Source organism: Ilyonectria robusta, assembly GCF_021365365.1.
Source record: "Ilyonectria robusta strain PMI_751 chromosome Unknown BGZ61scaffold_8, whole genome shotgun sequence".
NCBI classification, from domain to species: Eukaryota; Fungi; Ascomycota; class Sordariomycetes; order Hypocreales; family Nectriaceae; genus Ilyonectria; species Ilyonectria robusta.
In genome coordinates this window covers 1,507,865-1,533,295 of record NW_025764442.1, presented here as the reverse complement: position 1 = coordinate 1,533,295, position 25,431 = coordinate 1,507,865, and the positions used below count along the sequence as shown (strand labels likewise).

The 25,431-nt window shown below is 54.7% G+C and overlaps 10 protein-coding genes across 10 annotated transcripts; 4 read left to right on the top strand and 6 right to left on the bottom strand.

The window, feature by feature from the left end:
- Positions 1–68: 68 nt before the first annotated feature.
- BGZ61DRAFT_531863 (mitochondrial carrier domain-containing protein) lies at positions 69–1,211 on the bottom strand (the record flags this gene model as incomplete). The annotated part of the gene is made up of 2 exons (XM_046253783.1): positions 69–877; positions 1,106–1,211. The coding sequence occupies 2 exons, from the start codon at positions 1,209–1,211 to the stop codon at positions 69–71; spliced, it is 915 nt and encodes a 304-aa protein (XP_046105615.1).
- A 691-nt stretch (positions 1,212–1,902) lies between these two features.
- BGZ61DRAFT_517313 (Sec34-like family-domain-containing protein) lies at positions 1,903–4,841 on the bottom strand. Its single transcript, XM_046252327.1, has 5 exons — positions 4,610–4,841; positions 4,229–4,542; positions 3,828–4,167; positions 2,836–3,777; positions 1,903–2,787 (listed from the first exon to the last, which is right to left on the bottom strand). The coding sequence occupies exons 1-5, from the start codon at positions 4,721–4,723 to the stop codon at positions 2,203–2,205; spliced, it is 2,295 nt and encodes a 764-aa protein (XP_046105614.1). The 5' UTR covers positions 4,724–4,841; the 3' UTR covers positions 1,903–2,202.
- A 137-nt stretch (positions 4,842–4,978) lies between these two features.
- Positions 4,979–7,213, top strand: BGZ61DRAFT_450383 (regulator of chromosome condensation 1/beta-lactamase-inhibitor protein II). Its single transcript, XM_046245728.1, has one exon. It carries the CDS (start codon positions 5,174–5,176, stop codon positions 6,992–6,994), a length of 1,821 nt encoding a protein of 606 aa, XP_046105613.1. The 5' UTR covers positions 4,979–5,173; the 3' UTR covers positions 6,995–7,213.
- A 1,916-nt stretch (positions 7,214–9,129) lies between these two features.
- BGZ61DRAFT_531860 (protein-tyrosine phosphatase-like protein) lies at positions 9,130–10,599 on the top strand (the record flags this gene model as incomplete). The annotated part of the gene is made up of 2 exons (XM_046253782.1): positions 9,130–9,508; positions 9,560–10,599. The coding sequence occupies 2 exons, from the start codon at positions 9,130–9,132 to the stop codon at positions 10,597–10,599; spliced, it is 1,419 nt and encodes a 472-aa protein (XP_046105612.1).
- Positions 10,600–15,937: 5,338 nt separating this feature from the next.
- On the bottom strand, positions 15,938–16,912 carry BGZ61DRAFT_531858 (ankyrin repeat-containing domain protein; the record flags this gene model as incomplete). Its single annotated transcript, XM_046253781.1, has 1 exon — positions 15,938–16,912. One exon carries the CDS (start codon positions 16,910–16,912, stop codon positions 15,938–15,940), a length of 975 nt encoding a protein of 324 aa, XP_046105611.1.
- A 156-nt stretch (positions 16,913–17,068) lies between these two features.
- Positions 17,069–20,471, bottom strand: BGZ61DRAFT_505754 (uncharacterized protein). The gene is made up of 2 exons (XM_046251844.1): positions 20,320–20,471; positions 17,069–20,262 (listed from the first exon to the last, which is right to left on the bottom strand). Exons 1-2 carry the CDS (start codon positions 20,389–20,391, stop codon positions 17,404–17,406), a joined length of 2,931 nt encoding a protein of 976 aa, XP_046105610.1. The 5' UTR covers positions 20,392–20,471; the 3' UTR covers positions 17,069–17,403.
- A 148-nt stretch (positions 20,472–20,619) lies between these two features.
- Positions 20,620–21,798, bottom strand: BGZ61DRAFT_450375 (Prefoldin subunit-domain-containing protein). Its single transcript, XM_046245727.1, has 6 exons — positions 21,713–21,798; positions 21,510–21,635; positions 21,270–21,381; positions 21,120–21,218; positions 20,943–21,068; positions 20,620–20,892 (listed from the first exon to the last, which is right to left on the bottom strand). The coding sequence occupies exons 1-6, from the start codon at positions 21,742–21,744 to the stop codon at positions 20,776–20,778; spliced, it is 612 nt and encodes a 203-aa protein (XP_046105609.1). The 5' UTR covers positions 21,745–21,798; the 3' UTR covers positions 20,620–20,775.
- A 1,174-nt stretch (positions 21,799–22,972) lies between these two features.
- On the top strand, positions 22,973–23,278 carry BGZ61DRAFT_450372 (uncharacterized protein; the record flags this gene model as incomplete). The annotated part of the gene is made up of 1 exon (XM_046245726.1): positions 22,973–23,278. The coding sequence occupies exon 1, from the start codon at positions 23,027–23,029 to the stop codon at positions 23,273–23,275; it is 249 nt and encodes an 82-aa protein (XP_046105608.1). The 5' UTR covers positions 22,973–23,026.
- A 437-nt stretch (positions 23,279–23,715) lies between these two features.
- BGZ61DRAFT_477326 (uncharacterized protein) lies at positions 23,716–24,451 on the bottom strand (the record flags this gene model as incomplete). Its single annotated transcript, XM_046248881.1, has 2 exons — positions 23,716–24,305; positions 24,427–24,451. The coding sequence occupies 2 exons, from the start codon at positions 24,449–24,451 to the stop codon at positions 23,716–23,718; spliced, it is 615 nt and encodes a 204-aa protein (XP_046105607.1).
- Positions 24,452–25,095: 644 nt separating this feature from the next.
- On the top strand, positions 25,096–25,356 carry BGZ61DRAFT_450370 (uncharacterized protein; the record flags this gene model as incomplete). The annotated part of the gene is made up of 1 exon (XM_046245725.1): positions 25,096–25,356. A coding segment is annotated over one exon (180 nt), but the record flags the coding sequence as incomplete, so codon positions are not given.
- Between the last annotated feature and the right edge of the window lie 75 nt (positions 25,357–25,431).

The window sequence follows — 25,431 nt, the reverse complement described above, 5'->3', positions numbered from 1 at the left end:
TTCCAAAATTTTCGCAGTCCTCAATGATGCAAAACGAAGTCGGTCCATGGCAAAATAACAAACCCCTTCTAGTCGAGTGCTCTCCTGGTCATCTCGACGACGGCAAAGGTGCCGGCGCTGACAGGCATGGCTCTGAGCAGGGTAGGGGCAATGCCCTTGAAGAAGCCGCGGGCTCCCTCAGCGCGGAAGGTCGTGGCGAAGCAGTCGCGCATGTTGCGGTAGCGCTGGTTAGGACCGAAGCCGTCGGTTTGCATCTTGCTCTTGACGACGTCGAGAGGGTAGCTGGCGAGCCAGAGGACCTCACCGGCGAGACCGCCGTAGAAAGCAATCTTGTAACTGGCGATGTCCTTGCGGTCGATCTTGTTGCGGGCGGCGTCGGCATTCATCATGTACTCGAAAGAGGTGAACCAGGCGCCGTAGGCGAAGGCCTCACGCCAGATGGTGACGGCCTGGCCGCGGTAGAGAGCGCGCAGAGTACCATCGTGAGCGCCGATCTTGCGGATGCAGTCGAGGGGACCGTCGTACAGGCGGCCGGCGCCGTGCGGCTGGCTCTGCAGGCGAATGCGGATGTGCTCGATGGGGCCGGAGAGGACCGAGTTGGCCACGCCGGCGAAGGCTCCGGCGGCGGCGTACTGGCCGTACGAGAGGTCGGCGCGGCGGCCGTTGGCGGCGTTGCGGTCCTCGAGCCACCGGCGCGCCTTGTGGAAAGCGCCGAACTGCACCGACACGCAGGCGCCGATGCCGATGAGCGGCGTCAGCGTGCCCTTGTAGAAGGCGAGAGCGCCCTCGTTGCGGTAGATGGAGGTGGCCGCCTCGAGGGCGCCGGAGTACTGGGATGACGTCTGGAGACGGACCTTGACGATGTCAAAGGGCTGGCCTGGATGATATTGTCAGTCTTGGTCAAGTATGGTCAAGTATGGTCGTCAAATCGAGTTCCATCACGCGCTGAGAACTTGCGGCACTTGCCCCAGCTTTCATCTCATCTCATCTCATCTGCCGTCTCATCTGAGATCTTATCTCCACCCTTATCACAGCACAACGCAACGGGCAATCGAAGCACTTGCTTCTTTTGCGCAAAAGGCCACCCAACACGTGTGTAACATACCAATAAGAACCTGCGCAATTCCTCCCACGGCGCCCGAGAGCAAATCCTTGGCCGTCTCCAGGCCGCCGGCCTGCGCTGCCTCCACCTCAATTGCCGGAGCGTCCATGTCGGTTGGGCCCCACGGATGCGGTGTCGGTCGGTGCTTCGGAACCTCTCGATTTACAGCAACAAGCGTAATTGGCCGTATTATTCGCTTGTAAAAGGACTCAAGCAAACGAGCGAAAACAACGGACCACTTTGAACTGGACGAGATGGAAGGGGGAGGTTGAAAAAGCGAAGCTGACTTGGTGAAAGGAACGCGCCTTCGGATATCAAATCTGGGGTTCCGGACGTCTAGCAAATGGCGTGCTAGGATTACAAAAGCCCGTTACCGGCACCGCGCTATCGGGGCCGGGATATGCATGTAATCCGTTTAAGTTGCCTTCCTACAGTAATACTCTAGACCAGAGTTGCCCGAAGTGTTATCAGAAGGCGCCACGCTAGGAGAGCCATGCGTCTATTGAAGTCTCTTACACAATTGTTCATTATTCGCCGTGCTTTGTCTAGTGGCTGCGGGTGGTCGGAGCGCAGTTTTGGTACGTCTTCCCGAAGTCGGTCAGATAACGGAACTCGGCCTCCATGCTCGTTCGGTTGGTTTCGCCGAGGTGCCGGAGCCCAATGTTATATACCGCCGGATGACCGTCCGAGAAATACATACGAATCTCCTCGCATCGAGTTGCATTACGTAGTATTACCATTGATACGGGTTTATGAAAAGTAAAAGAAAAAACCCAAGGGCTCGTGTACACTGCAAGAAATCGCCATGTCAAAACAATGTCAGAGAGAGCGCGGCAAGGCCCAGCGCGGAAACATTCAAAGCGCGGCAACATCCAGCGAGCTAACCTAGCGCGGCTACATAGCGCGGTAGCATTCGAGAGAGATTACCTGGTACCTACCTATGTAGTCATCGCTCACGTATCTAAGCGTGGCATAGAGTTTGGACTTCTTCTAGAATCTGCAGGTGCTGCAACGGTAACGACTTCTAGTCGCATCCATCTCTTCTAAGCCCATCTACAGTCAATATCTCCTACATTGTAGCTAGTAGCTCCCCGTCACTTTTAGTACCGTCTGATGCCTTGTTTACTGTCTTTGGCCTCATTCTGCGCCTGAGCATGCTGTTCAATAGCCTCCTTCAGCTTCCCCACCACCTCGGGCTGGTTGCTGAACGCCGTCTGGAGGATCGTCTCCAACTCCGTCTCAACCTTTGCAATCGGCTTGATGCCGGTCTTCCTATTGCGCGAGTCGTTCGTCAGAGTACCCCAACGCTGCGTAAAGGCGTAGATCGAGTGCCGCAGCAGCTCATCCAATTGCTCATTCATGTCCTCAACCGTCAGCGACTTGGCCGTTACCGAGGGTGTTCCTCGTGACCACAGTGATCCTCCGATGATATTAGAAATGAACCCAACCCAGTTTTGCGGGCTGAGCGTGTCCCAGATATGACCAAAGTGCTGCATCGATGCAGTGTGGTTTCTGATGTCACCAATTTCCAACGACACCAATTCGTTCTTGACGATGAGCAGGTTCTTGACCATGAACAGGTCTGCGTCTGTGCCCGCCTTAAGATACTTGATTCTTGCTTCTGCTCGTTGGAGAACTTGAATCGTCTCCCGTACAATTTTAAACACGATAGAGTTATTCGTGGCCTAGCACGGAATTAGCAAGACCCTATAGATCAAATCAAGTCGACTTACTGCTCTCTCCTTGGGCATACAGTGTTCGTACATGGCCAACAACTTGATTGCCTGCTTCACCAACGGGTGGGCATTAGATGATGCCACTCCTCCGACCACAGGGCCGATCTTCAGCGACGTATCCGGAGCCGCAGCCTTGGTTATCGACTTGGTGACCTCCGCATCGAAAGCAGTATCTGTCAACGGCCAGAGGTGGTTAACAAGCAATTGTGAAGTGTACTGCTTGCATTTGGAAAAATAAGGTGACTCAACCTCGTCGAATTCAGCTCCAAAGTATTCATTCGCCAGCCATCCAACTACATTGCAAGTTATTTGTAACGATGCTGCCTGCAGTACGGGTTGGAGATTCGTCACCATTGGTGTTAGATTACCAGGGTGAGCAATGTTGGTGTTGATGGTTTTGATAGATTGGAAGATTGAATCCGGGGATGCGTTCCACCTTGGTTCCACATCAAACAACCTAAGGAGCAGACCTTCTTCGCTGTACATGCGCTCGAAGCACAGTTTAATAAAGTTTCGTGATGCTGTTTCCGCGGAGAGGCTCTTGACCTCCTTTTGGAATTCTTGGACGTCGCCCTGCGTCATCAACTTCAAATCCCGATCTCGGGTTGTCAAGTGAGTGTAGAAGATGTTCTTCGCAGTATTCGCATACGTCTCGAAATTTGTGCAAGAATCAATTGGTTTGCCGTAGTAGTCGTACGCGCGGCGGATCACCTGGCGAACGTTGGGGATTAAGCCGTAAGAGTCGAGCATCATCTCCTGGAAACGACCGTAGGCAAGGGCATGGCGTGCCGAATCGGATTTTGTCGCAGCAATTTGTCGAGAAATATCGGGTGACACCCTTTCCAAACGTGTCTTGTATCCGTGCTCGAGAACATGTAGAGCCTTTGTGAGGAGAGCGTGGTATCGGGCAAGGTAGGTGTCACGATCGCGGTACGTTTCCTAGAACGATGAGTGACTCGGCGCATATCCAACAGTCCTGGAATACTGACATGTTTTTCCATGAACATGATGCAGGCATCAATGTTCTCAATCATCTCTCCGAACGAATCGTCATCGACCAAGCGACTCGCACCAGGGGCGTTGAGGCGCCTGGTGGCATTGTCGAGATATGCATAGTAGTGCAAGTCGGTTCCAACATCATCAGCCAAGTCCTCAAGTCGCCTCTGCTCTTTAAGAAGGTCTTCGCACTGAGACTGGAAGGTCGATGTCTGGGCTTCCACAGACTGGAACGAGTGGGAGAGCGACGTGAGCAGCTTCAGGGTCGCATTGGCATCGTCGATCAGTCCATCGAGATGGCGCTCCGTGAGTGTGAGCTGATCCCGGTATAAGCTGGAGGCCGTTAGCAAATCTTAGGACCACGGGCTATCTGCCCATTGCTTGTCTTGCATACAGATATTCTTGCTGACTTGCGTCCAACAATTGCTCGTCGTACGATTCGAGGTTCTTGCTTTCGGCACTTTGAGGACTTTCGGCTTCGGCGCCAGAATCAGGGAGGTCCAAAGCTTCCCATCCTCTGTTCCACTTATCCGATTTCTTGCGCTGCGGTCTTCCGTCTTTGGACAGCTGCTCTTGGACAACACGGTAGAAGTCGGAATAGGAGCTCGCTCGGCGGATTACTGCTGCTTCGGGCGGGGTGTTGGTATTCTCAATGTCCTCGTAAACGTTTGGCATGGGCACGACGATGTCAGCAGTTGGACCCGTTCCCTGCGACAATCATGGTGAGTTTCAACGTCGCATAGGTGGGGTGTGCGGCCAAGATCGGGGAGCATACGTTGGGTTGCTGGAGCAGCGACTCCCTCCGGCGGTGGCCATGGCCTTGGCTGCTCGCATGGCTCTTCTTGCCCGTGATCTCGGGCACGAAGTTGTACCACGAGTCTTCGTACATGGTGTCGGGGGAAGCTCCAAGCTTGAAGCTCGAAGGGAGCTCAAGGTTCGCCGGCTATTCTAGAAGCCACGCAACAAGCCGTGGGAGGTTGGCCGGAGGTGTGTGCTCCGAACCGCCGATGGCGGGACAAGGACAAGGGTGTGGTAACCGTGTGTCCTTCCCCCGCTGGTGCATTAGCCTTCGCACCTGCTCAATGGGATGTGTGGCGCAACCGTGCATCGTCTCCCGCCAAACGTGGCTGTGCGAGCTTCTATGCCTGCCACAGTCCACCGAATTTTGCTGACCCAGCTAGATCTAAATCTGGACCTGTCTGTTCGTGGTCTGTATGACCTCACCATCCATTCATCCTTATTCAACAACAGGGGCAGGACCTCTCGAGGAATTTCAGCTCACTTAAGGGGAACCAAGTCCAGTCAAGCCAACCCTCACCTTCCGGATTGATCGAGAGTCATGAGCGCTTCCCAAGTCGCACTCCGGCGAGCTGCCATCCGATCTCAAGCTCGCCTATCCGCCATCGGTACTCAACGCCAATGGGCCCGGTATGCCAGCAGCACTCCCCGCCAAGGTGGAGGAGGAAGCAAGGTCCTCGTTGCCGCAACTATTATTGGCGGAGCTACAGCGGGAGCATACTTGTATCCCATAATGAAGGAAAAGTTTGGACCCGAGCCCAAGCCTGAGCCGCGCGTGGAGAAACCTGCTGTCAAGGCAGAGCTTCAGTTTGAGCAACCCCGGAAACATGCAGAGTCAAAGGAGGAAAACCGCGATCTCCTTAGTTCACAGCATCTTCAGGTCAAGAACAGCTGGGAGCACCCCGGCATCTACGCATGGGGTTCCAACGTTGCCAAAGTCATCGACCCAAACTCCAATGAGAAATATGTCAAGCTCCCTCGCCGCATCGCCCACTTCGACGGTCAGGTCCTTCGAGATCTGAAGCTTACCCAGGACTTTGGTGTGGCAGTCACTGAGAAAGGCGACTTGGTGCAATGGGGTCTCGGCTTCTCTAAGGATAACCCTACACCCGTGCCTACACTCACGGGCAAGGACATTATCAAGATTGACGTCTCTTTGGATCGAATCATTGCTCTATCCCGCAAGGGCAATGTCTACTCTATCCCCTCGTCGCGCGATGACATGGAGGGCGGCCTGAAGGAAAAACAGCCGAAGAGCTCCTGGTCCATCTGGGGTGGCAGCGGCGCCAAGGAAAGAATCAGTTTCCGCAACCTCACCCCGTCCGGTCTCGGCCGAGGCGAGACCGTCACCGATATCAGCAGTGGCCAGGAGCACTGTTTGATGCTCACTTCGAAAGGACGCGTCTTCTCCGCGGCTGCTAGTGCGTTGGAGTTTCCATCCAAAGGCCAGATGGGCGTTCCAGGACTAAGCTGGGCCAATCGGCCCAAGGGTCCCTATGATCAGCCCCATGAAGTTATCACTTTGAGAGGGTTCGACATTGACCAGATTGCTACTGGTGATTTCCACTCGGTGGTGCTGGATAAGACAGGAAAGATCTTCACCTTTGGTGATAATGCCTTCGGGCAGCTCGGCTTCGACACCGAGTTTGGCCTCCACTCTACAGAATCTCCGACAATGATGGCCACCAACAAGCTCTACGGAAGCCGCGGTTTAGTTCCTACGGTGACGTCTATTGCAGCTGGTGGATCCAACACCTTCTTTACTGTCGATGCGAAGGCGCGTGTGAGCCATCAAGACGCCGAGTCTCCTTCGCCAGCCAAGAACCTTCCCAAGGTCACGTCAGATCTTTGGACTCTTGGCCAAGGCGTTTACGGAACGCTGGGAACGGGACGATGGTCGCATGTGTCTCCCAGGCCGACCAAGGTCAAGGCGCTCTCCTCTCTGTTTGAGTTTAACGAGAAGACAAATAAGATGAGCGCAATCAAGCTCAAGTCTCTATCTGTCGGCGCTACTCACTGCTCCGCCGTGATGGATAACCTCACTGAAACATCCGCTTCGGGCAAAGGAAGCGAGAATGCGATCAACTGGGGCTCCGACGTTATGCTGTGGGGCGGCAACGAACACTACCAACTAGGCACCGGTAAACGAACCAACATGAACACTCCGACGTATATTGGGGCGTTGGACGCGGACCCGAATGCGGTCAAGGATGAGCAGACCGGGTTCCACCGACTCTGCGTGACGCCGCGAACGACGATCCGGTTGGATGGGGGCAAGGGCCGCAAGGTGACCCTGGAGCAAAAGATGGAATGTGGCAAGTACGTGACCGCAGTCTACTCTGCGGTACAGGCGGGTGGGTGATACGAGATAACTAGGCTGTAGTTGCAGCCTGTCTCGGAAAGGGATGCATCTCCCGAGCTGTAAGAAATAATGTATGTCTATCTACAATACGAAGCGGGGGACACCATGTACAGGGGGGGATGGATATTTCCACCGAATGAGGGGCGTTGATGGGGATTTTGAAACGATCCAACTCTATTGTACCAACTCTTGGCAAATAATGCCCTCAAAATTGACTATAATTATATCTTGAGATAGCTCACAAGTTTCAAGACGTTGAGTGCTAAAATCTGCAGGTGTTGGCTTGTCAAACATGTCACAGATTAGGACCGTGGGACACATCAGAATGGCATCTCGGATCTCAGTGTGACTCCGAGCCACGTGGTTCGTAGCAACGGCGCACCAACCCGAGCGGCAGGGGACCTGGACGAAGCGTCACAGATCGGCAAGCCTAAGGCGACTCATTCGTTTCGGGCGGAGACTTTATTTGTGGTTGACTGCGCTGCGTCTATTTTGGAGACTCCTGTGAGTGCGAACTGGCGCGGGCCGCGTTGGTGATTGGGGCTTTGGTCAGCCCAGTGTTTCGGGCGAGGATTCACGTCTCGACGCCAGCGCAACACGAAGTCGGTGATTCGAGGGCCGCGCAAGCGAGGGGTGTGTGTGGGAGAGAGTTGAGGGAGAGTTGAGGGAGAGTGAGGGAGAGAGTGGGAGGGCTGATCATGCGACGGTGGCAGTGGCAGTGGCAGTGAGTGGTAATTAGTGGCAATGGCGAAACTCTGCCAGGGCGGACGACGAGCGGGAGTCGCAAGGCAGAAACATGTTTGATACACGAACAATCAAGACTAGACGGCGCCGGTCGTCTGGTGTTCGTATTGGGCGCGTAGAGCGAGAAGATGATCCACGAACCAGTTGTGTTCCTGGGCGGATAATGGATAATAGTCACAGTATGTACGTACGAAGTAAGTACGGAGTATGTATGTACGAATACGTAACCTGGAGGCAAACCGGGCTAAGCAGGAGGAGCCGGGCCTAAAATAGAATTGCATCACTTCCCGCCTAAAATATTGTCCCTGTCCGTCATCTCCATTCCTGCCCTATCCAGCCAGGCTAATAAAAAGTACGTGCATGCATAGCACGGGGAACAAGCCACGGAAACAAGGTGACAGGTATCGGGCATTCTCCCGCTCCTGCCCTAACAACCCCTAACAACGACCCGGGCGCGACACGATCTATTTTCTTTAGCTCGCGCCGCTCCTGCCTAGGCTGCATGTACATCGCGTACGACCAGGTACGACCAGGCCGTACCTGCCCAGAACCAGGGCCACGGGATCGGGCAGCACGTGCCGTGGGGCATCTCATCTCAACCATCAGGCACTTATTATTAGGCTTACATACTGCGTAGTAGTTAACGGACGGACGGACGGACGGACGGCGCAAGATCCAGGATTACAAGATTCCAGGATTCGAGGATTCCATTCCCAGGTTCGCATCCCTGTTGCTCGCGCTACGTATTCTATTCTATTCTATTCCCTAGCTACGCCTTCGTCCACGACCGACCCGGTTTACAGTCACCACCATCGTCGCCGCTGTCACACTCTCACTGTCGTCGTCGTCGCCCGTCGCTCGTCACGACTTTGCCATCGTGATCAAAGCCTCAGCTGCCAATCGTCTGGCGTTCCCTCGTGAATGCGCCACTTCGCGCCTCTCGTGAATCGAGCCCATCCCCAGCTTACTTGAGCGATCCGTCGCCCTCTCCCTCATTTCTCCCTTTTCTCTCTCTCCATAGGTATCCAGCCGACAACCTCCTCTGCTTCTACCCCATTCCCTTCATTCCGCCAACGCCAACTGCGTCATCACCGAAAGCGCCAACTTCCAAAATTACTACCACCTGCTTCGCCCCCTTGTTGAGGCGGTCCCGACCCCTGCTCAACCTCCACCGGACCAAGGGCCTTTACTATTACAATATTCTTCCGTCTCCCTCTCCTTCGATTTCGCCCCAGCTCTCGCCCTCGACTTCGCGCCCTCGGCGTCTCCCTCCGTTAGTGCCGCGCCCTCGAGGTTTGCGCTCCTATTTCTCCTCGGCGCCGGCCCTATCCTCTCCCCCCTCCTCTCCATCTTCTCCATCGGCCCCGTCGCCTCCGTCGCATATCGCCACGATGGACAGGATCCCCAAGTTCCGTCGCAAACCCAAGAATCCCACCATCGAGACCGCCGTCGAGCGCTCCAGCACCGACACCGTCGATAGCATCGCCAGCGCCGAGATTCAAGCTGCAAACACCCAACAGAAGCAACTCCAGCCCCAGAAATCCGCGACTAAGCTGTCTAAGAAGTCAGCTTTCCGGAATTTCCGACTACGTGCCTCGGCCAAACGGGCTCGCGAGAGCTCTCCTTCGGAACTACCCTCTAGTCCCCCTCCCGCCATCGTCAGCCAGGACGGCATCAAGAGCCGGCCTGTCACAGCGGATGGCAATGTGATCAAGAATGGGAAGGGCGCGACGCTTCAGATCCCTGCCTTCTTTGACTCGTACATGCAAGGTACACGATCCCTCCCATGCGCCACCTGGATCCATGCTAACCATCACCCAGACATCGACTTCAAATTTCAGGAACTGACCTGGGCCGAACGCGATCGACTCCTCGAGGGCACCAAACACGAGTCAGAGGAGGGTTTCAAGTGGGGGACATTCAAGCAACTCGATGTGCCAGAGAAGGGTCAGATGGACCGATACTTCAACATCCAACCTTGGAATCACAACCGCGTCCGACTCCAGGTTCCCGTAAACGAGCTCGATTATGTCAACGCCTCTGAAATCACTCTCGAGTCACCGTCCGACCCCGACAAACTACCGCTCCGCTACATCGCCATGCAGGGTCCCACACCACCCTCGTTTGGCTATGTCTGGCGCATGATCGCCGAGCAGCTATCTTCCCCCGCCGTCATTGTCCAGCTCACCACCATGTCCGAGGGTGGCAACGTCAAGTGCGACCAGTACTTCCCAGACAGTGAAGAGGATCCCACCTGGGTCATCAACGAACAGAACGCATGGGGCGACGGCTGGAAAGCTCAGCTCACTCTCGACTCTTTGGATGAGCTCTGCGACGGATCCATCGAGAAGCGCAAGTTGTTGCTGCATGTGGAAGGCGAGGAGGAAGCCCGTGTTGTCTGGCACTTCCTCTACCGGAGGTGGCCTGACTTTGGCGTGCCCGAGCTCGAGGATCTTGATGGCTTCTTCGAGCTCATGCGGCTCTCCCTCGAGCACAGCGCGCCTTCCAACCCACGCATCATCCACTGCAGCGCCGGAGTTGGTCGTACTGGTACTTTCATCACTCTGGATCACCTCGTACGCGAGCTTGAGTCTGGCGCTTTCGAGGGCTATGATACGCCAACTCAGGGGACCGATCTCATCTACGAAACCGTTAGCATCCTCCGAGAACAACGTATGAGCATGGTCCAGTCAAAACCTCAGTATCACTTCCTCTACCAGGTCATGTGCAAGCTCTGGCACGATAAGTATGGCATTGACGAGGAGGGCGGCGAACCCGCGGCTAAGAGGCTTGAAGTAGGAGACCCGTTCCTTGACGCAGGTCCTGGGCCTGATGCCTACGAGGTGGGCATCGCGAGGTAAAGGCATGCACTGAGTGACAAGAGATTATTGATTAGGCGTTTATGGACAAACATTTTGTTGGTTTGGGTTTGGGGGGCTTTCATGGGGACGTTTTGTTATACCTGGTTGCATTCATCATTATGGTTTTGGTTCCCTTTCTGATTTTGGTATTCTTGTTTATATCCAACTCTTGCCGCACAGCGGTAGAGTATTTTTCCGGCGAGCTGATAGAGGGCCGCTTCTGCGAAGACGGCCAGTTGTAGGAGTACAGGGATGGTCCAGAGAGTGCGCAGGAAGAGTGTATGTGAGCATGGTCATGAGCATGGGACACGGGCAACACGAAAAGATGCCCCGGTGGGCGAACAAGCATAGACTGGCATTGGCCCAAGGCAATGGCAATGGGAATAAAGACATGAACCTCTCGAGAGGCGTACCTTTTTTGCAGTATATCACGACAACAGAACTCGTAACGAATATTGTTAAGTCTATTATGTTTTGTCGATGTGATCTAGAAACCTCGCTTTTCCTCCCATGCCTAGCCAACCCACCTCTTCATTATCCTGTTTTGCCGCGCACACTGTTGAGTGCTTGGGACTTTTTTTTTTCCTTTCTGGTTTTCTGATTCTTTGATGGATATCATCCTCCTCATTATACACATTCAGATACAAACTTTGGGTCGTGATATAAACGCCCTGAATAGCACAACAAATTCTTTCCCCATTATTACCACAGCCATCCCCTAGATCTAGTCGCGGAAGCAAGCACAGCAGCTCACGCGCTAATTACAACTGTAACCCGCTCCTTCTCGGTCACCGTCACCGTCTCATGATCCTTCTCAGTCACAGTGACAGTCAAATAAACGGAGACGGTAGGCGTGCCATCGACAACCTGCGTCGTGGTGCTCAGGCCGTCTCCGGCCGCCGCCTCCGTCGCCGCAGCCTCTTTGGCAACGCTGGTGGTCTTGATGATGGGGACGAGGTTGACAGTCGAAGCCCTGGTGATTGTGGGCTCCGCGTATGCCTCCGAGGTGACGGTGGAATCCGACTCACCCGGTACTTTGATGGACTTGGTGAGGGTGTTACCAGAAGGGAAAGCGGCGGTAGTAGGCACCTCGGCCACGGGGGCGGAAGTGGTAGCAATAGGAACCTCGCTGGTGACCACCGTTGTCTCCTGGTTGATGGGAACTGTGGATTCAGGGGCAGAATACACAGAGGTCGTCTGGGTGGGTTGCTCATTGACGGGCTGCTCACTCGAGGGCTCCGAGGTCGTAGTCGGCACCACGACCTCCTGGGCAGAGGAAGTAGACTCCTCTGCGACAGGCTGTGAAGTGGGCTCTGTCGCCCCATCATCAACCGTGACAATTTCTGTGACCGTTACGACGGGGACGTTGTTCTGCTCCTCGTCAGTCGACGTAGTAGCTGGTTGTTCAACCACCGAGGTAGAAACCGGCGCCTCGGCTACCGAGGTGGAAGCAGGTTCCTCGACTGTAGAACTCGTCTCCTGGCCACTACCCGTCTCGCCTAGAATCTTCTCGGCCGTGTCCACATCCTCACAGCCAAGTCGAACACCCCTGTTGGTAGTCATGGGGAGCGCATAGCACTGCCTATTGTCGCCGCAGGCTGAAAGGGTGTAAGTCCCGGTGTTGCTGCACTGCGCGAACTTCCCATCAATACAAGCGGCTTGTCCAGATGAGCATGCAGACGCAGGCGTCAAGTTGGAGTACACTTTGTTCAGCTTCTTAGCCTGGGCGAGGTTGCTAGCGTAACGCTCAGCGTCCACAGTGGTAGTTCCTGTAGGCATTGGGGTCGCATCCGGAACTGCCGTGTCCGGAGTGCCCGTGGCGACGACTTCCGGGACAGTGGTAAAGGCAGCTGAGGTGGTAGAGGGAGCCGCAACGGCCTCGGAGGTTGAGACAGGCTCGGAGGATGAGGTCTCAACTTCGGTTGAGCTAGCAGCGCCTGTCTCAGACGGATCCACCACAGAAACGGTCAGAGTCGTCTCGGGAACAGCTGCAGATGTCTCGGGGAGACCATCTACAACGGAAGAGACGGTACTGGACTTGGGGGTCTCAACAACAGAGGTCGTCACAGGCAGGGACACGCCAACGGCAGAAGTGGTTGGCACCACAGCAGTCGAAGGCTCCTGGACAACGTTCGTCTGTTCACTATGAGTCGTGGTGGGCTTGAGATCACCGAGATCGACGCTTGACAGCAGACTGGCGGTCGTCGAGAGTTTCACACCCTCGTCTGGCATCGTCGAGGTGTCAGGGAGCGCAGTGGAGGTGGTCTCGCCTGGAGCGCTCGGAGTGTCGTGATAAATGGTCGACACGGGCGCGGGAGTATCGGTCGACGAGGCCGGCACTGTCTCAAAGGTAGTTGCGGGAGTGTTGACGTAGGATGAAGCTGGAGCGGTCCCTGTCAATTCGCCGGGGGTCGAAGCAGTGGCGTACCGTGCGGACGATGCGCTGGGTGTGTTGACCGGTGCAGAGTAAGTAGGCACGGATGTCGACAACCCAGGTGTCTCAATCGGGGTGCTCGACAGCTCGGTTGCAGGGTCCTTGGGGACAATCGAGGTCGTGAGAATAGACTGAGTGGTCTCCTCCGCGGCGCTCGTCGTCCTAGGTGTGTCCACAGCGGAGGTTGGTGTCTCAACAAGCTCCGCGGAGGTAGTCTCAGTGCTCGGCTGCTTGGGAACAATCGAGGTCGTGAGAATAGACTGGGTGGTCTCTTCCACAGCGGTCCTCGTCAGAGGTGTTTCCAAGGCGGAGGTGGTTGTCTCAACGAGCTCCACGGAGGTAGTCTCTGTACTTGGCTGCTTGGGAACAATAGAGGTGGTGAGGATTGACTCTGAAGTCTCCACAGCCAGACTTGTTGCCTCAGACGTCTTCTCCACTACAGTCGTGGTCCCGGGAGTCTGCTGCACCGCAGTCGTTGTCTCAGTGGTATCCTCCACAGCGCTAGTCGTATCACTTGGTTGTTGAGGAACAATCGAAGTTGTAATTGTCGGCGTCACAGCCAGGTTCGTCGACGCAATCGCATCAGGTGTAGAGGTGGGAAGTTGCTCCGTCGTCTCCTCCACGACACTTGAAACCGAAGTAGTTACCACAGGAATCTGGTAATCAGTCGTACTGGTCTTCTTAATGGGGACGAGGTCCACAGTCGACGTATCCGCAGATGAGTCGCCCACGCTGGAACTTTTCGGTATCAACGATTCGGGGAAAATTATGCTTGAGGTCAACGTCTGAAAGATAGGTCGCGGCGTCGTCTCGGAACCGCCAGAGTTGTTTTCGGAGCTATAACACCTCTATCAGCATTGGGTCAGTTCATCCTTGGGGAGGGGCTCATACCTATCGGCCGCAGCGGTCGCCTCGACGGAAACAATGTTGTCGCTATTGGCAGGGGTGCCAACTTCTCTCGGGTATCTATTATTGTTATTGTCAGTTATTGGTGTGAGACGGTGGGCAGAGACACGGCGCTCAACATACATCCTGTCAGTCCACCTTAAAGGACCAGCCTGGGCGAACTGAGCAGTCAAAAGAATGTGTAGCACGACGGCTGTCCTCCTCCTATCGAAAAGCATTTTGAAATCTTTTGAACGGTCGAAGTGAAAGACTTGTAAAGGACAGGTATATGTAAGGTCGAAAATATCGAATTCGCGAAGTGGACTTTCTATTGTTTGATATGTTGGGTTCGGGTTGGGACGTTTGGTAGACGGTGTTGATGACGATGATGTTCTGAAATGTTTGTCGGGTAGAGTTGACGATTAGATGGATGGGATAAATGGCAAACAGGCGTGGCTTGGGTCCGCGTCGCTTCGATTCAGTCGGAGTTTGCGGGACTGAAGCAATGGATGATTGTTCCGAACGAACAACACCTGTGACAGAGAGAAAGGGCACACAGAGATGACAAAGGAATGAGGAACAGTCAAGACGCCAAAGAGAGTAAGGGGAACACGATCAAAGAAAGATGGTGAAAGGACAGATGAGAGAGCTAAAACCAGAGAGCCAAGGAAAAATGGAAAATGGAGAGTGGGGGAGAGTGATACAGAGAGAGACAGAGACAGAGGCAGAGAGAGAATTATGGGGAGCGTCGTCAAAGCGGAAGATGGTGTAGTATTGTATGGCCCCCGTCGTTAGACCTAGCATCCTGTCCCACCGCAACTCCAGGCCAGCAGCACCAGCGCAAAGTCGTCTCATCTAGCCTGGCCATCTTGGCCATCTTGGCCTGCCCGTCGCCTCACGTCGCACCGTCTCGTTGCCATTCGGGAGTGGTCCTCGCAGGGCCAGAACCCACCGGACTCCAGTCGACAGTCTCACGACGCGCCCGCGGCCAAACCGCCCCGGTCCCAGGTCGTGCCAGGACGCCCCATCTCGAGCCTCAAACGCGCCACAGGCTCTGCAGGGCGGCGGAATCCAATGAGGGTGCGGCGAGAGCGGCCCAGTGCCAACTGGCGTCGTCTGGATCGGGTCTGCGGGGAGCGAAGACGACTGGGTTGCAAGCCGCAAGCCGCAAGCCGCAAGCGCGCTGATGTTCGTTCAAACAGGGCCAGGGTTGTCGTTGTTTCCTGAGGCCCTGGACTGCATCCGCGCGTCTCGCTATTATTGGCACACTCGACAAGCTGTTTCGGCAGCGGCCCGCCAGTAGTCCCGCGGTGGCCAATCATGTCGGCTCCACTAGACCCGCCTGCGGCATCCCTGGCAGGCCCTTGCAGGCCCTTATTACAGGGCCCTTGCAGTGGGCGGGCGCCTCTGGGGGATACGTACCATCCAATAGATGCAACCTCCAACAAAGATTGCTTTATTATCGACTCTGCAATAAGACGTTCCACTTGGCTCTTTGTTTCCTTTCGCGGCTCCAGTCGACCCATTGTCGTTCGGTCACGCCCAGGTCGGGATACATGGCCGTATTGGTCTTTTCAGCCTTCCTAGCCTTCTTATTCTTCCTCGTCGTATCCCCTTTGTTCCATCTCGTTGGTCGCTTCGACCCTTGCATGGCCCTCGATCTGACCTGTTCGATGCATATTCGTATGCATTGTCCACTAATTATACCCTTTCCACCCTTGGTTCCTTGTTCCTGAATATACGCAATACTCAACCGGACGATTCCCCTTGCATAACCTGTTACCCGACTTGGCAACTGGAGTCTCCATTCAGAACCACACCCATGGGTCTCCCTTCATCTAGATAGCCGCCCGATGGTCCTTCTTCCATCGACCTGACCCAATCTCGCCCACAAGGGAGGCTTAGCATCATGTAAGTCCCTGTGTAATAATTCGCCGTTGCTAGCTTTCTGGTCAAAGTTGATCGAGACACCGCTGTGGCTGACACGTCAAACCATGGTCTCTGCCCTATACTCTAGTTTCATTGCACCAGAGTTTCTTCTTCGACATGCGCCGCTGCACCCAGGGCGACAAGCCTCGCAGCTGCCTCCGGATGTCCTCGCTTCGTCAAGGTGGTCACCATTGAATGGCGATACCCCGGTGCCAACCCGCTGGGCACGACGCAGTTGATATCGGCGCCAGCGTCTACCAGTGTTTTCAGCGCCAAGTGGCCATTCTCGTGCAAAGATGCCCAGATCAAGGGCGGATATCCAGCCCCGTCACGCGCGTCCGGTTCCGAATGTCCGCCCTCAAGCAACATTTTGACGACGGCCACATCTCCAAGAGCGGCTGCGTAGTGAAGCGCCGTCGTGCCACAAACCTCGCCGTTGCCAATCCATAGGATTTCCACAGAAGCGCCTAGACGCAGGAGCATCTCTGATATGTGAGTTTGCTCGAATAAGATGGCGGTAATCAAAGGCGTAAACCCGACCAGAGGACGGGGCTCGAAACTGACACGATCTCCAAAATCTATATACCAGCAGTATTCGTCTAGTTCGGACGGGCCATCGGAGAAACAAAGCGACTGCGCATTGATGTCGGCCCCGTAGCTCAGCATAAACTGCATCGCGTCAATCGCCCCGGCCTTTGCGGCCTCGTGAAGAGGCGTCCCGAACCAGGACAACCGCCGTCTCGTTGCATTATCCAAGGCACCCCTGTGATAGGCCTCCTTGCCTCTCCAGTACCAGGAAATGTTAAAGCCGTGGTCCTCTGGCTGGAAGAAAAGGGACAGCCGTCGCAGCGTTGCCACATGGTTTCCTCGAGCTGCCCAAAATGCGATGTGGTAGTCATTCTTCAAAATCTGCCGCTGGAACAGTAGAGGTTCCGCAATGTTGTAGACGCAATGGCACGTCAAGGCAGTTGCAACCATATCCCGGCTCGTTGCGCAGGAGGATATCACCAGAGTCAAAACCTCCGTCGGCAGCTCAATAAGGGACGGTACAGCTTGTTGCATCATCGCGGAAGCCGACCACGGTTGTATGTTGTGATGGAGAAAGTGCAGTACGATGAGTGAAGGTGAGATTTGACAAGGGTAATCTTGGCTGTAACGCAGCCCTGTTATTTCGATGCCTAACTAGCCTCTTCACCCATGGTCCGGGGTTGTTGAAATCAGCCCTCTATGACCCCCACAACAGTATTCACAAGATCCGACATGTTTTTTTCCCTTTCATATCTATTTTCGTATTCATGTTCATTGATTCTTGACATCTGAGTTTCCCTTTGCCCATGTTGTACATCTAGATTCTACAGGGTATCATCACGTAGCCTGGTGTGGGCCGTCATCCCCACTCCGTCTATCCATCCACATCCAATACTCGTACAAGTTCTGTATCCAATCCATGCATCTTAACCCTGGCGGCATCCAACAAACAAGCCGCCTCATTCATATCCCATAAACGCCGTTCCGTGCTCTAGCTTTTCCCGATATTGCTGATTCCGTCTGTGTTGTTACGTCCCTGGCTCCTCGTCTATCTTGGTTGTGTCCATATTTAGCCGCCGTTGACGCTGCTGCTGACGAACCCACTTGAGCACCTCGCTCAAGTCATTGTTCGCTTCGTCCTCTAGCCGGCCATCAAGATAGCTCTGGACCAGCTCGTCATCTGGCCAGGTCCAGCCGACCAGGCTTGCATTCAGCGCTTCCAGCACCGAGTCCACCGTCGCTTGCTCCAGCATTGGCTCCGCAAAGGCTCGAAACGCACACAGAGTGTCAAGCATGTCCGCCTCATGAGGCACCTCGTCCAGGGCCTCGAGCTCGTCAGTCAGCTGCCCTTGTCCCCATTCATGCATCAGCCATTGGATCACTCTGGCCATCTCCTTAAACTCTCCTGCAAATGCCAAGCACAGTATGTAGTCGTGAACTATTGGCGCCGAGACAGGGTCTCGCCGCAACAGCATTGCGTCAAGCTGTGACACATCGTTGGTTCCCAGCAGTCCCTGTCTCTTCTTTTCCTCGGCAACCAACTCGTCAAAGAGCTCCTGCAGGCGCGTGGCCGCTAATCTAGCCAAAGTCAAGGGCGAATCAACTCCACTGTTGCCCAATGTCGGCGGCTCACATGCCTGGTCGGGTTCCTGCGTGGCTTGCACCTCCCTGGCATCCGGGTCGTAGAGGAGGCCGAGTGGGTTCGGTACTGCACTGTCATCCAATTTCAGATGTGCCGAGAGCTTGACAATCTCCCGCCGCAAAATGCTCTTCAGGCACCGAGCAAACTGGTGGAAGAGCGACAAGGGGAACCCTTGAGACTCCTGTATGCGCTGAACCAGGCGCATGGCCAACTGCAACTGCTCTCCGACACTAATTCCCAACGAGAGATGGTGCTGTCCCAGGTTCTTCAGGATGGGTTCCCACAAGTATGGTGCCCAAAGCTGCGGCTCGCGCTCAAGACGAACCTCGATCAACCGCATGGCCCGTACCAATTTCCGTCTTGGTTGTCGGGTGTCTCTAGCGCAGACATTGATATACGCAGAAAATATATCGAGCGGTATCTCTCCCAGGGACTCGGGATCCGGGCTGTTGGACAGTAAGCTTGACCACTGGTGTTGTGGCATCGTGCTTTGCATGAGATACCGATGGGCCGTCTGCAGGGACACGGCATTTGACACCAGAATCCGCAGACATTGTCCGCTGGGCAGAATGCCGTTGAGCTTCATCTTCTCATAAAGCTCGTCCACGCCAGGAGCCCGCAACCGCGCCTTCTCAAATTCAGCCAGATTTGCCTCTTCTTGAATTGGAAAATTAAGTGAGTTGTTTCCCGGCACATTGCTCACAGCGAAGTCGGCGTCTCTGGCAAAGAGTTTCTCAAACATCGCTGCATACTCTGAGAGACCCGGTTTTTGGCCTTTCTCAGGGGGGTGCTGAAACCTGCCCCAGGCCTCCTGTGCATTTCGCGTGGCTTTTATTGACGCCGCCCACACTCGGAGTTGCTTCTTCGAGTTCACCGGCGTCCTCTGTTGAATTGCAGGGGTCCCATCGTAGGCCAGGCCTTGTAAGATGTCCAAAGCCTCATCATTCTGGTCCTTAGAGAACCCAGCCTCCTGCATCATGGTGCCTGCTCGGACTGTCCGAGTCCAGGCCTCACTAGGCTCCATCCTCTCGTCCATACCATCTCCCGGTCGCAGATAGGGGGGCCATGTTTGGGAGTGGCGCATTGCACTGTGAATCTCGGCCTGGTTCTTGGGCAGTCCGGCTAGCACAGCCCTGATGGCCTTGAATCCGGCCTTATCCACAAGCAGAGGCTTAGCAAGCTGATCCGACATCCCAAGGAGGATTCTTTGGGCCTCCCAAAAGTAGGCATTAGGGGCCTGCTTATGTCGGACCGTCAAGCTTGCTCTACTTGCAAATGTCCTCAACGCAGAATTGAAAAGGCTGCACTGTACGTGGTAAATCTTCGTAGAGTGGTCCGAGGACTGTAGGTGCCATCTGATGCGCTGTGCCACAATTTCGGCCAAAGTAGTCAATAGTCTGGGTTCCAGCCGGCGGCAGTGGTTTGCAAATCGTGACATGAGCCGGGAGAACTCGTCTGGGCCCATATTAAACATAGCGAGGCGTGACCGCGCTTGTGTCCCTCGTCCGGAGGTTGGTCTGGCACCATCCTCTTTAGAAGTGCTGCAGGAGCGATCCCAGAAATATTTCAACAGGCCATCGAGGGTTGATGTGTTTCGGATGGACGAGCCGGTTCGTAAGAGAAAGTTGAGAATGAAAATAGGTTTCATAGTGTCCTGCTCCAAAAAGCGCCGACATCGCTCTTCATCGTTCGCGGCCAGTAGGATGTAAAGGTAGTATTCGAGGTTCTCGTCCGTATGTCCGTTTTCGTACATGATGCTCATCACCTTCTGCCATGTCTTCTGAGACGGCAGCAATTCAAGAATTTCGCTATTATTCTCCGGGTCGGCCTCTGCTTCGTATCGAAGTCGCATCTGCATCAAAACTATCGGTAGACGGAAGCTGCGAATCATTGCTGTGTTTTTCCGTACTTCGTCGCTCGGGGGGCCGTTCGCGAGTAGGGTCTCCAGCAAATAGCTTGGACTCAAGTTCGTCCAGGACTTTGACATGCCCAGTTGGCGCTCGGTTCGGCGGCGAAGGGGTGCGGCAGCTATCCAGGACGGGATTTCGGGAGATGTGCCTTCGCGCTGCTTGTCCGCCGCAAGCTGCCGTCTCAACTCAGCGCGGTCTTGCGACGGAGCCGTCTTGTTCGTGACGCCATCGCTATCGAGTTCGGGATGCTGGTATCTCTGAGGCGGCGTCGCCCTTGCGCTCTGTGCACTTGACGCATGTCGAATTGTCCCCTGTGACAGCGACTGGCCGATTCTCTGCAGTGAAATCAATTGTAAGCTTGGCCTCGGTCTTGGAAGCTTCCGGAGACATACCTTGGATCCAACCATCACATGCCGCGGCACCTGCCACGCACGCCCCAGCTCCCATGTTGCGCTTCTGAGCATGCCTCCTCATCGCTTCCAGATCAGCCGATTGGAAAGCTTGGGCGTCACGCCGATATGAAAAACAGAGCGGCGAAGAATTTGGGTCTGGTGTACTCGGGCTAGGATCCTCTGGAAAAGTTTCAAGTGCTTGGTTATGCAACAATCGAGGCATATCGAGTTAATGGGGTACCCCCCTCATCGGCGCTGGCCTCCCAGAGCTGTCAACTCACGGAACCTACCTAGGTAGAAAGCTCTGTAGACACTTGAACCTTTATGTGGTGTCTACAAATTTGCCTTGGCATATTCTACATCACTCAGGCACCGCATCTTACATGAAACATTTCCCGTCTATTTTTTGTCATCTCATAGATCCTTTCACAGGTATCGGCCTTAGAAATCCATCCGTTATTTATTGGTCTCGCCCTCCTTTCCGTCATTCGTCTCCTTCTCCTCGTCGACCTTGTCCTTTCGCTTTTGTACAACTTCCCAATTGTATACCCTTGCAATTGCGACCTCCATGGTCTGCAGGGCGGTCAGCGCTGAGGCACGGAGAGTGGGGTTTGTTAACGTACTGTAATCTGTTCCCGGAGGAAATCCAGGTCCTCTTCGCAGTTAGACAAGCTTGTCTTGGCTGTCGATAGCTTCTGGGACAGAAGAGTCTCTGCTTCGTCTATAGGGTATGACAGCATCACGTTGGCCTATCCAGAGTCAGTCCCGTGCAGCCCACTGCTCATGATCAGGCTTCGTACCCCTAGCCAGATGTAGACCTCTTCCGTCGCGGGGATGTCTGCCTTAGCATAAAGCGTATCGTTCAGCTCGAAGGTGGTTTGAATCGGCTCGTCATCGTCCTGTGTCTTGATTTAGTATGACGCGGGGTGGGAGGTCCGCGCGGGGCGTACCTTTCGCAACTTCAGGAACTTGACAGAGTCGAGGGTTTTCTGGATGTCGGGGATCTTCTCCTTCAGGCCCGTCATGCGTCGTTGCAGGTTCAACTCCATAAACTGGTATTTCCTGTATATGACCCATGTTATCACCAGCTCTTCTCCACGCTCGGACGTGGTCGACCTCGCACTCCCACCCTCTCCCCGCGGGCAGGTGGGGTCCGGGTCTCTCGTCCTTCGATCGTGGCGCGGACTCACGAGATCATCTCCTGGAAGCTTCGCAGGGTAGGTTCGACATCGTCACGGGTCGCAACGTAGTCCTCGACTCGGTCGACGAACGGGGCGTAGGGAATCCCCCGCGGGTTGCTTGGGGTGGCATCTTTACTGGTAGGTTGTCAGCATTTCTGGCTTCGTGCTTCGTGAGGATGAATATGGTCCCAGGGGCTCTTTCTTGCATTTACCTTGACGCTGTTTCCTTTCCTTTGGTTGCCATGGTGCTGGTGGCGCTCCCCTATAGCACAGGCAGTTGTAGAAGCTGGGGTCAAGCGCCGGTGGGTTTTGCGACCAGGAGACATTTCGTCAGTGGGCGGGCTGCTCACCGTGGTGAGGGGTGGGTGGGGCACCATCACCTGTCTCCTACAGCTTGGCGTCAACTGCACCGTGTAGTCTGCCTCGCTACCTTTTGCATACAGCTATCAGGGTTAAGCCGGTAATAGAGTTCTGGGGAAAAAATAGTGTTTTTTTCATAATGGTTCTTTGTGAACCTGTGTGTTCCTCTCTGCCAAGCCACTACTTGGTAAGGATTGGGGAGTAAATGCACCCTACATAGCTGGCGGATGTATGAAACTCACAGTGATTTATCTGCAGATATTGACGAGGACCTACCACATCACAAGCTGATGCAGCCCAGATACACAATACTTTTAGTTTACACAACAGCCACGAGTCACCCCATCGACACCAAAGCTCAGAGGGAGAACGGTCTCGTCCTCATGTAGGGTAAGCGAACTGGACACGACCTTGACGGCTTCGACGACCCTTTGAGGGTGTCTAAGTTGGCCGTCGTCAACCTAAATGGGCTCGTCCAAAACTGTCCATGACGGTAGAAATGTCAAATTGTTCCCTATAAATACAAGAATATGCCCATGTTGAAACGAGGACGTCCTCCATATTCTCTCTCCTCCAGCTTCACTCCCAAGGTCTTCCAGATTCGAGACACGCACCTATCGCCACAAATTTAACAACAGAAGCACAAAAACGCGGGGAGAATATATTATCTGAACCTACAGCATAATCTTTCCATAACCAGACCCCAAATCCAATCAACGATGTGTTCCAACCGGGAGATTCCATTCACTTTCAGTACGGAGCTCCACCCTCTCGCACAACACATCATGGACTCCAAAATGGCACGAAGGACAGTAACTCCTCCCGACCAGTTCAAAACCGGGCGGCGGATGGCATTTGCCATGACTGAAGGCACTGCTGAGCGTCTACAGAGGGGTTACAGATGCGCCTCAGACCTCAACAAGCCTTTCGTCACCACCACAATTCCAGTTGTGGAGGCCTGGCGCACCATCGCCCCCCCTTCGAAGTCCAACCAAAACGAACAGCGGTTTCCGAACGACTTACTGTTTCGTAACGACTCACTATTCCCTATTAGCTCACGGATTCCTAACGGCCCAGAGCTTTCGGAAGACCAAGAGGTCGAAGAAGAAACACCCGAAAGCAACAACGACGATGTCTGGTTAGCCGAACAAGTTAACGTGAAGATCATGATGGCTGATTTGGGTTTGGACGAACCCAAGCCGGTTATCCCTTGTCCAAAGCCAGCTGATATGAAGTCGGAAAACCCCAAGCCGGCTATCCCTTGTCCAGAGGCAGCTGATGTGAGGTTGGAAACCCCCCAGCCAGTCACCCCTCATCCAAAGGCATTAGCGCCGGTCAGACAGCCCAGGTCACCACCACGCGGTGGATTTGGCAAATGGCGAGGCAGAGAACGTGGTAAGGCAGCACGTCAATAGTCGGGGGAAACCCCGGATGTCCATAAGGGTTCAATTGAGGGCACCTGGAGGGCACCGAAGATGTCGGACAAAGCTTGGAAACAGTACACATAGAGGAATTTGGAGTTATGGAGAGCGGCCGATTTTTGTTATCTTTATTGAGATGGGCATAGCAAGGCATTTTTTATGGTCAAACAGACGACAGAGACCAAGCACAAGTAAAATCGAGCACCAATTGAACCAACAAGTTTTGAAGACACCATGACCATCCGCCACCAACTACTGATCCTGATAACACCCGCTGTTAACTATCAAATGTCAGAAACGCCTCTGGGAAAATCCCTCCCACTGGGCATGACCAAGTGCGCTGCATAATACCATTCGCTTCCAACCCCCCCAGTTAAGTCATGAAGAGCGTGAGCAAATTTATCGTAAGGGCCAATTCATCGCACCGAACCCGTCTAGTCCACCCGCTTCTTCACCACATCTCCCAAATCACCAGTATCGGTGATGTCCTTGGTATTGGCTGCTCCTGACGACGCCGGAGCGTCATCCTCATCCCAGTCATCATCGACATGGTTCTCGTCCCAGTTGTCCACCTGCTCCTCCAGAGTGCGAGTCCGGGTGGGGGGATCGGTGACCCCGGTCTCATGACCTTCACCAAGCTCCAGGTCGTCCTCGTCCTCGCCCGGTACAGCATTATAGTGCTTTCGTTGCCTTCTACGCTCGAGCATGCGTTTGTGATACCAGGTGCAGAGGCCTAGAGCTGCCAGACTACCCAGTACGTTGGCGACAATGTCGTATAGGTCAAAGGTTCGGTCATTGGGGAGGAAGCTCTGGAGGAACTCGGAGCCGACGCCAAGGACGAGAGTGCAAACGACCAACGTCATGTTCAGGGTCCGGCGGCGGTTGGTATCGATGATCCAGTAGAAGACGACGGTGAGGAGGAAGAAGGTACCGAAGTGGAGGACCTTGTCGTTTACATATTGGGTGACTTGGATAGAGGTCAAGCCAGCGTAACCGGCGACAAGGAGGAGGAGCAGGAAGACCGCTGGAGCAACGACGTTAGCATGATATAGGACAGGAGAGGATTCCTGAGGGGACGAGGATTGTGGAGGGAGAAGGTAGACCTGCGCATGGGCGAGCAGCAGGGACAAGCAGTGATGACGTACCTGCGAAGGGCAACCGGATCCTCATGTTGGCTGTAGATGGCTGAAGACGCCGAGTATGACGGAAGGAGTTGGAGATGTCTGAGACGACGTTGGACTACGTCTTCATTCTCAGGCAGCAGAATAAGACAATGGCCTCAGCCTGGCTGCGGGTGTGTGAGGGACGTCGGCAAGAGGCGCAAGCTGTTTGGCTGGCAGAACGGTAGAAGGTAGAATTGCTGGAAGGCTGGGATTCGAGAGAGCTGGGCGCAGTTGTCCGTGCTTCGACTGGGTCCAGGCAGAGAGAGAGCAAGCAGCTTGCTCGATTTTGTGGTGGTGTGGTTGGGTGGTGTGGCGGAGTAGGCGGAGCTGGCGGTGGGCGCGAGCAGGGGTTAGCAGCCGACGGCGTGGAATGGAATGCATCAGTGGCAGCAATGGCGTTGGGCCACAGCCCACGATAGGCGGCGATGGGCCATGATAGGTGGCCACGGGCTGCATCTGGCTCACAGCGGCGATAGAGAGACTACGTGTATAGGTACCTACGCACTGTAGCTGCCACTGCGTCGGGTCTTTTTGCCTTGTATGTACAGTAGCTCCAGCTGTGCCCGACGCTGGCTTTGGTGGAGGTGCAGGGCATTTCCCGACGATTTCGTTCTTGGCCCGCAGCCCTCCCCCCCCCCGTCTGATCGCTGCTGTGTGTCGTTGGGTGGAGGCTCGGAGGTCGCGTCTGGGGTAATGGACCAGCAGAGAAGATGGCGTTCTGTTACCCCTGGCATATGCGTGGGGAACGGCTTGGCTGTCATTGATGATGCTGCTGCCCGTGAATCTCTCGACTATGTATGGCCACGTTTCGGCGCCTGGTGGTCGGCATGAACGCGCCTTGATACATGGAATTGGACAATGGTCAACCCAGGATCTCAATGTCCTCAAAAACCTACCTATATGGAAGAGTTCCGCCAAGGTCCCGGCTGCCAATGTTGCAGTCAGTGCTACTCCTGCTCGGGCGCAGATCATGATGAGCGTGTGCTG

Coding starts and splice junctions, on each gene's coding strand:
- BGZ61DRAFT_450375 (XM_046245727.1), bottom strand. CDS start 21,744: ATGGCAACCAAAGGAAAGGAAACAGCGTCAAG. Junction 21,219..21,269: donor AGTTCCTGAAGTTGCGAAAG/GTACGCCCCGCG, acceptor ATCAAGACACAG/GACGATGACGAGCCGATTCA. Junction 20,893..20,942: donor TCCTCCGGGAACAGATTACA/GTACGTTAACAA, acceptor ACCGCCCTGCAG/ACCATGGAGGTCGCAATTGC.
- BGZ61DRAFT_450383 (XM_046245728.1), top strand. CDS start 5,174: ATGAGCGCTTCCCAAGTCGCACTCCGGCGAGCTGCCATCCGATCTCAA.
- BGZ61DRAFT_505754 (XM_046251844.1), bottom strand. CDS start 20,391: ATGCTCAGAAGCGCAACATGGGAGCTGGGGCGTGCGTGGCAGGTGCCG. Junction 20,263..20,319: donor ATGTGATGGTTGGATCCAAG/GTATGTCTCCGG, acceptor ATTTCACTGCAG/AGAATCGGCCAGTCGCTGTC.
- BGZ61DRAFT_517313 (XM_046252327.1), bottom strand. CDS start 4,723: ATGTACGAAGACTCGTGGTACAACTTCGTGCCCGAGATCACGGGCAAG. Junction 4,543..4,609: donor CGCTGCTCCAGCAACCCAAC/GTATGCTCCCCG, acceptor TGATTGTCGCAG/GGAACGGGTCCAACTGCTGA. Junction 3,778..3,827: donor TCATGTTCATGGAAAAACAT/GTCAGTATTCCA, acceptor TCATCGTTCTAG/GAAACGTACCGCGATCGTGA.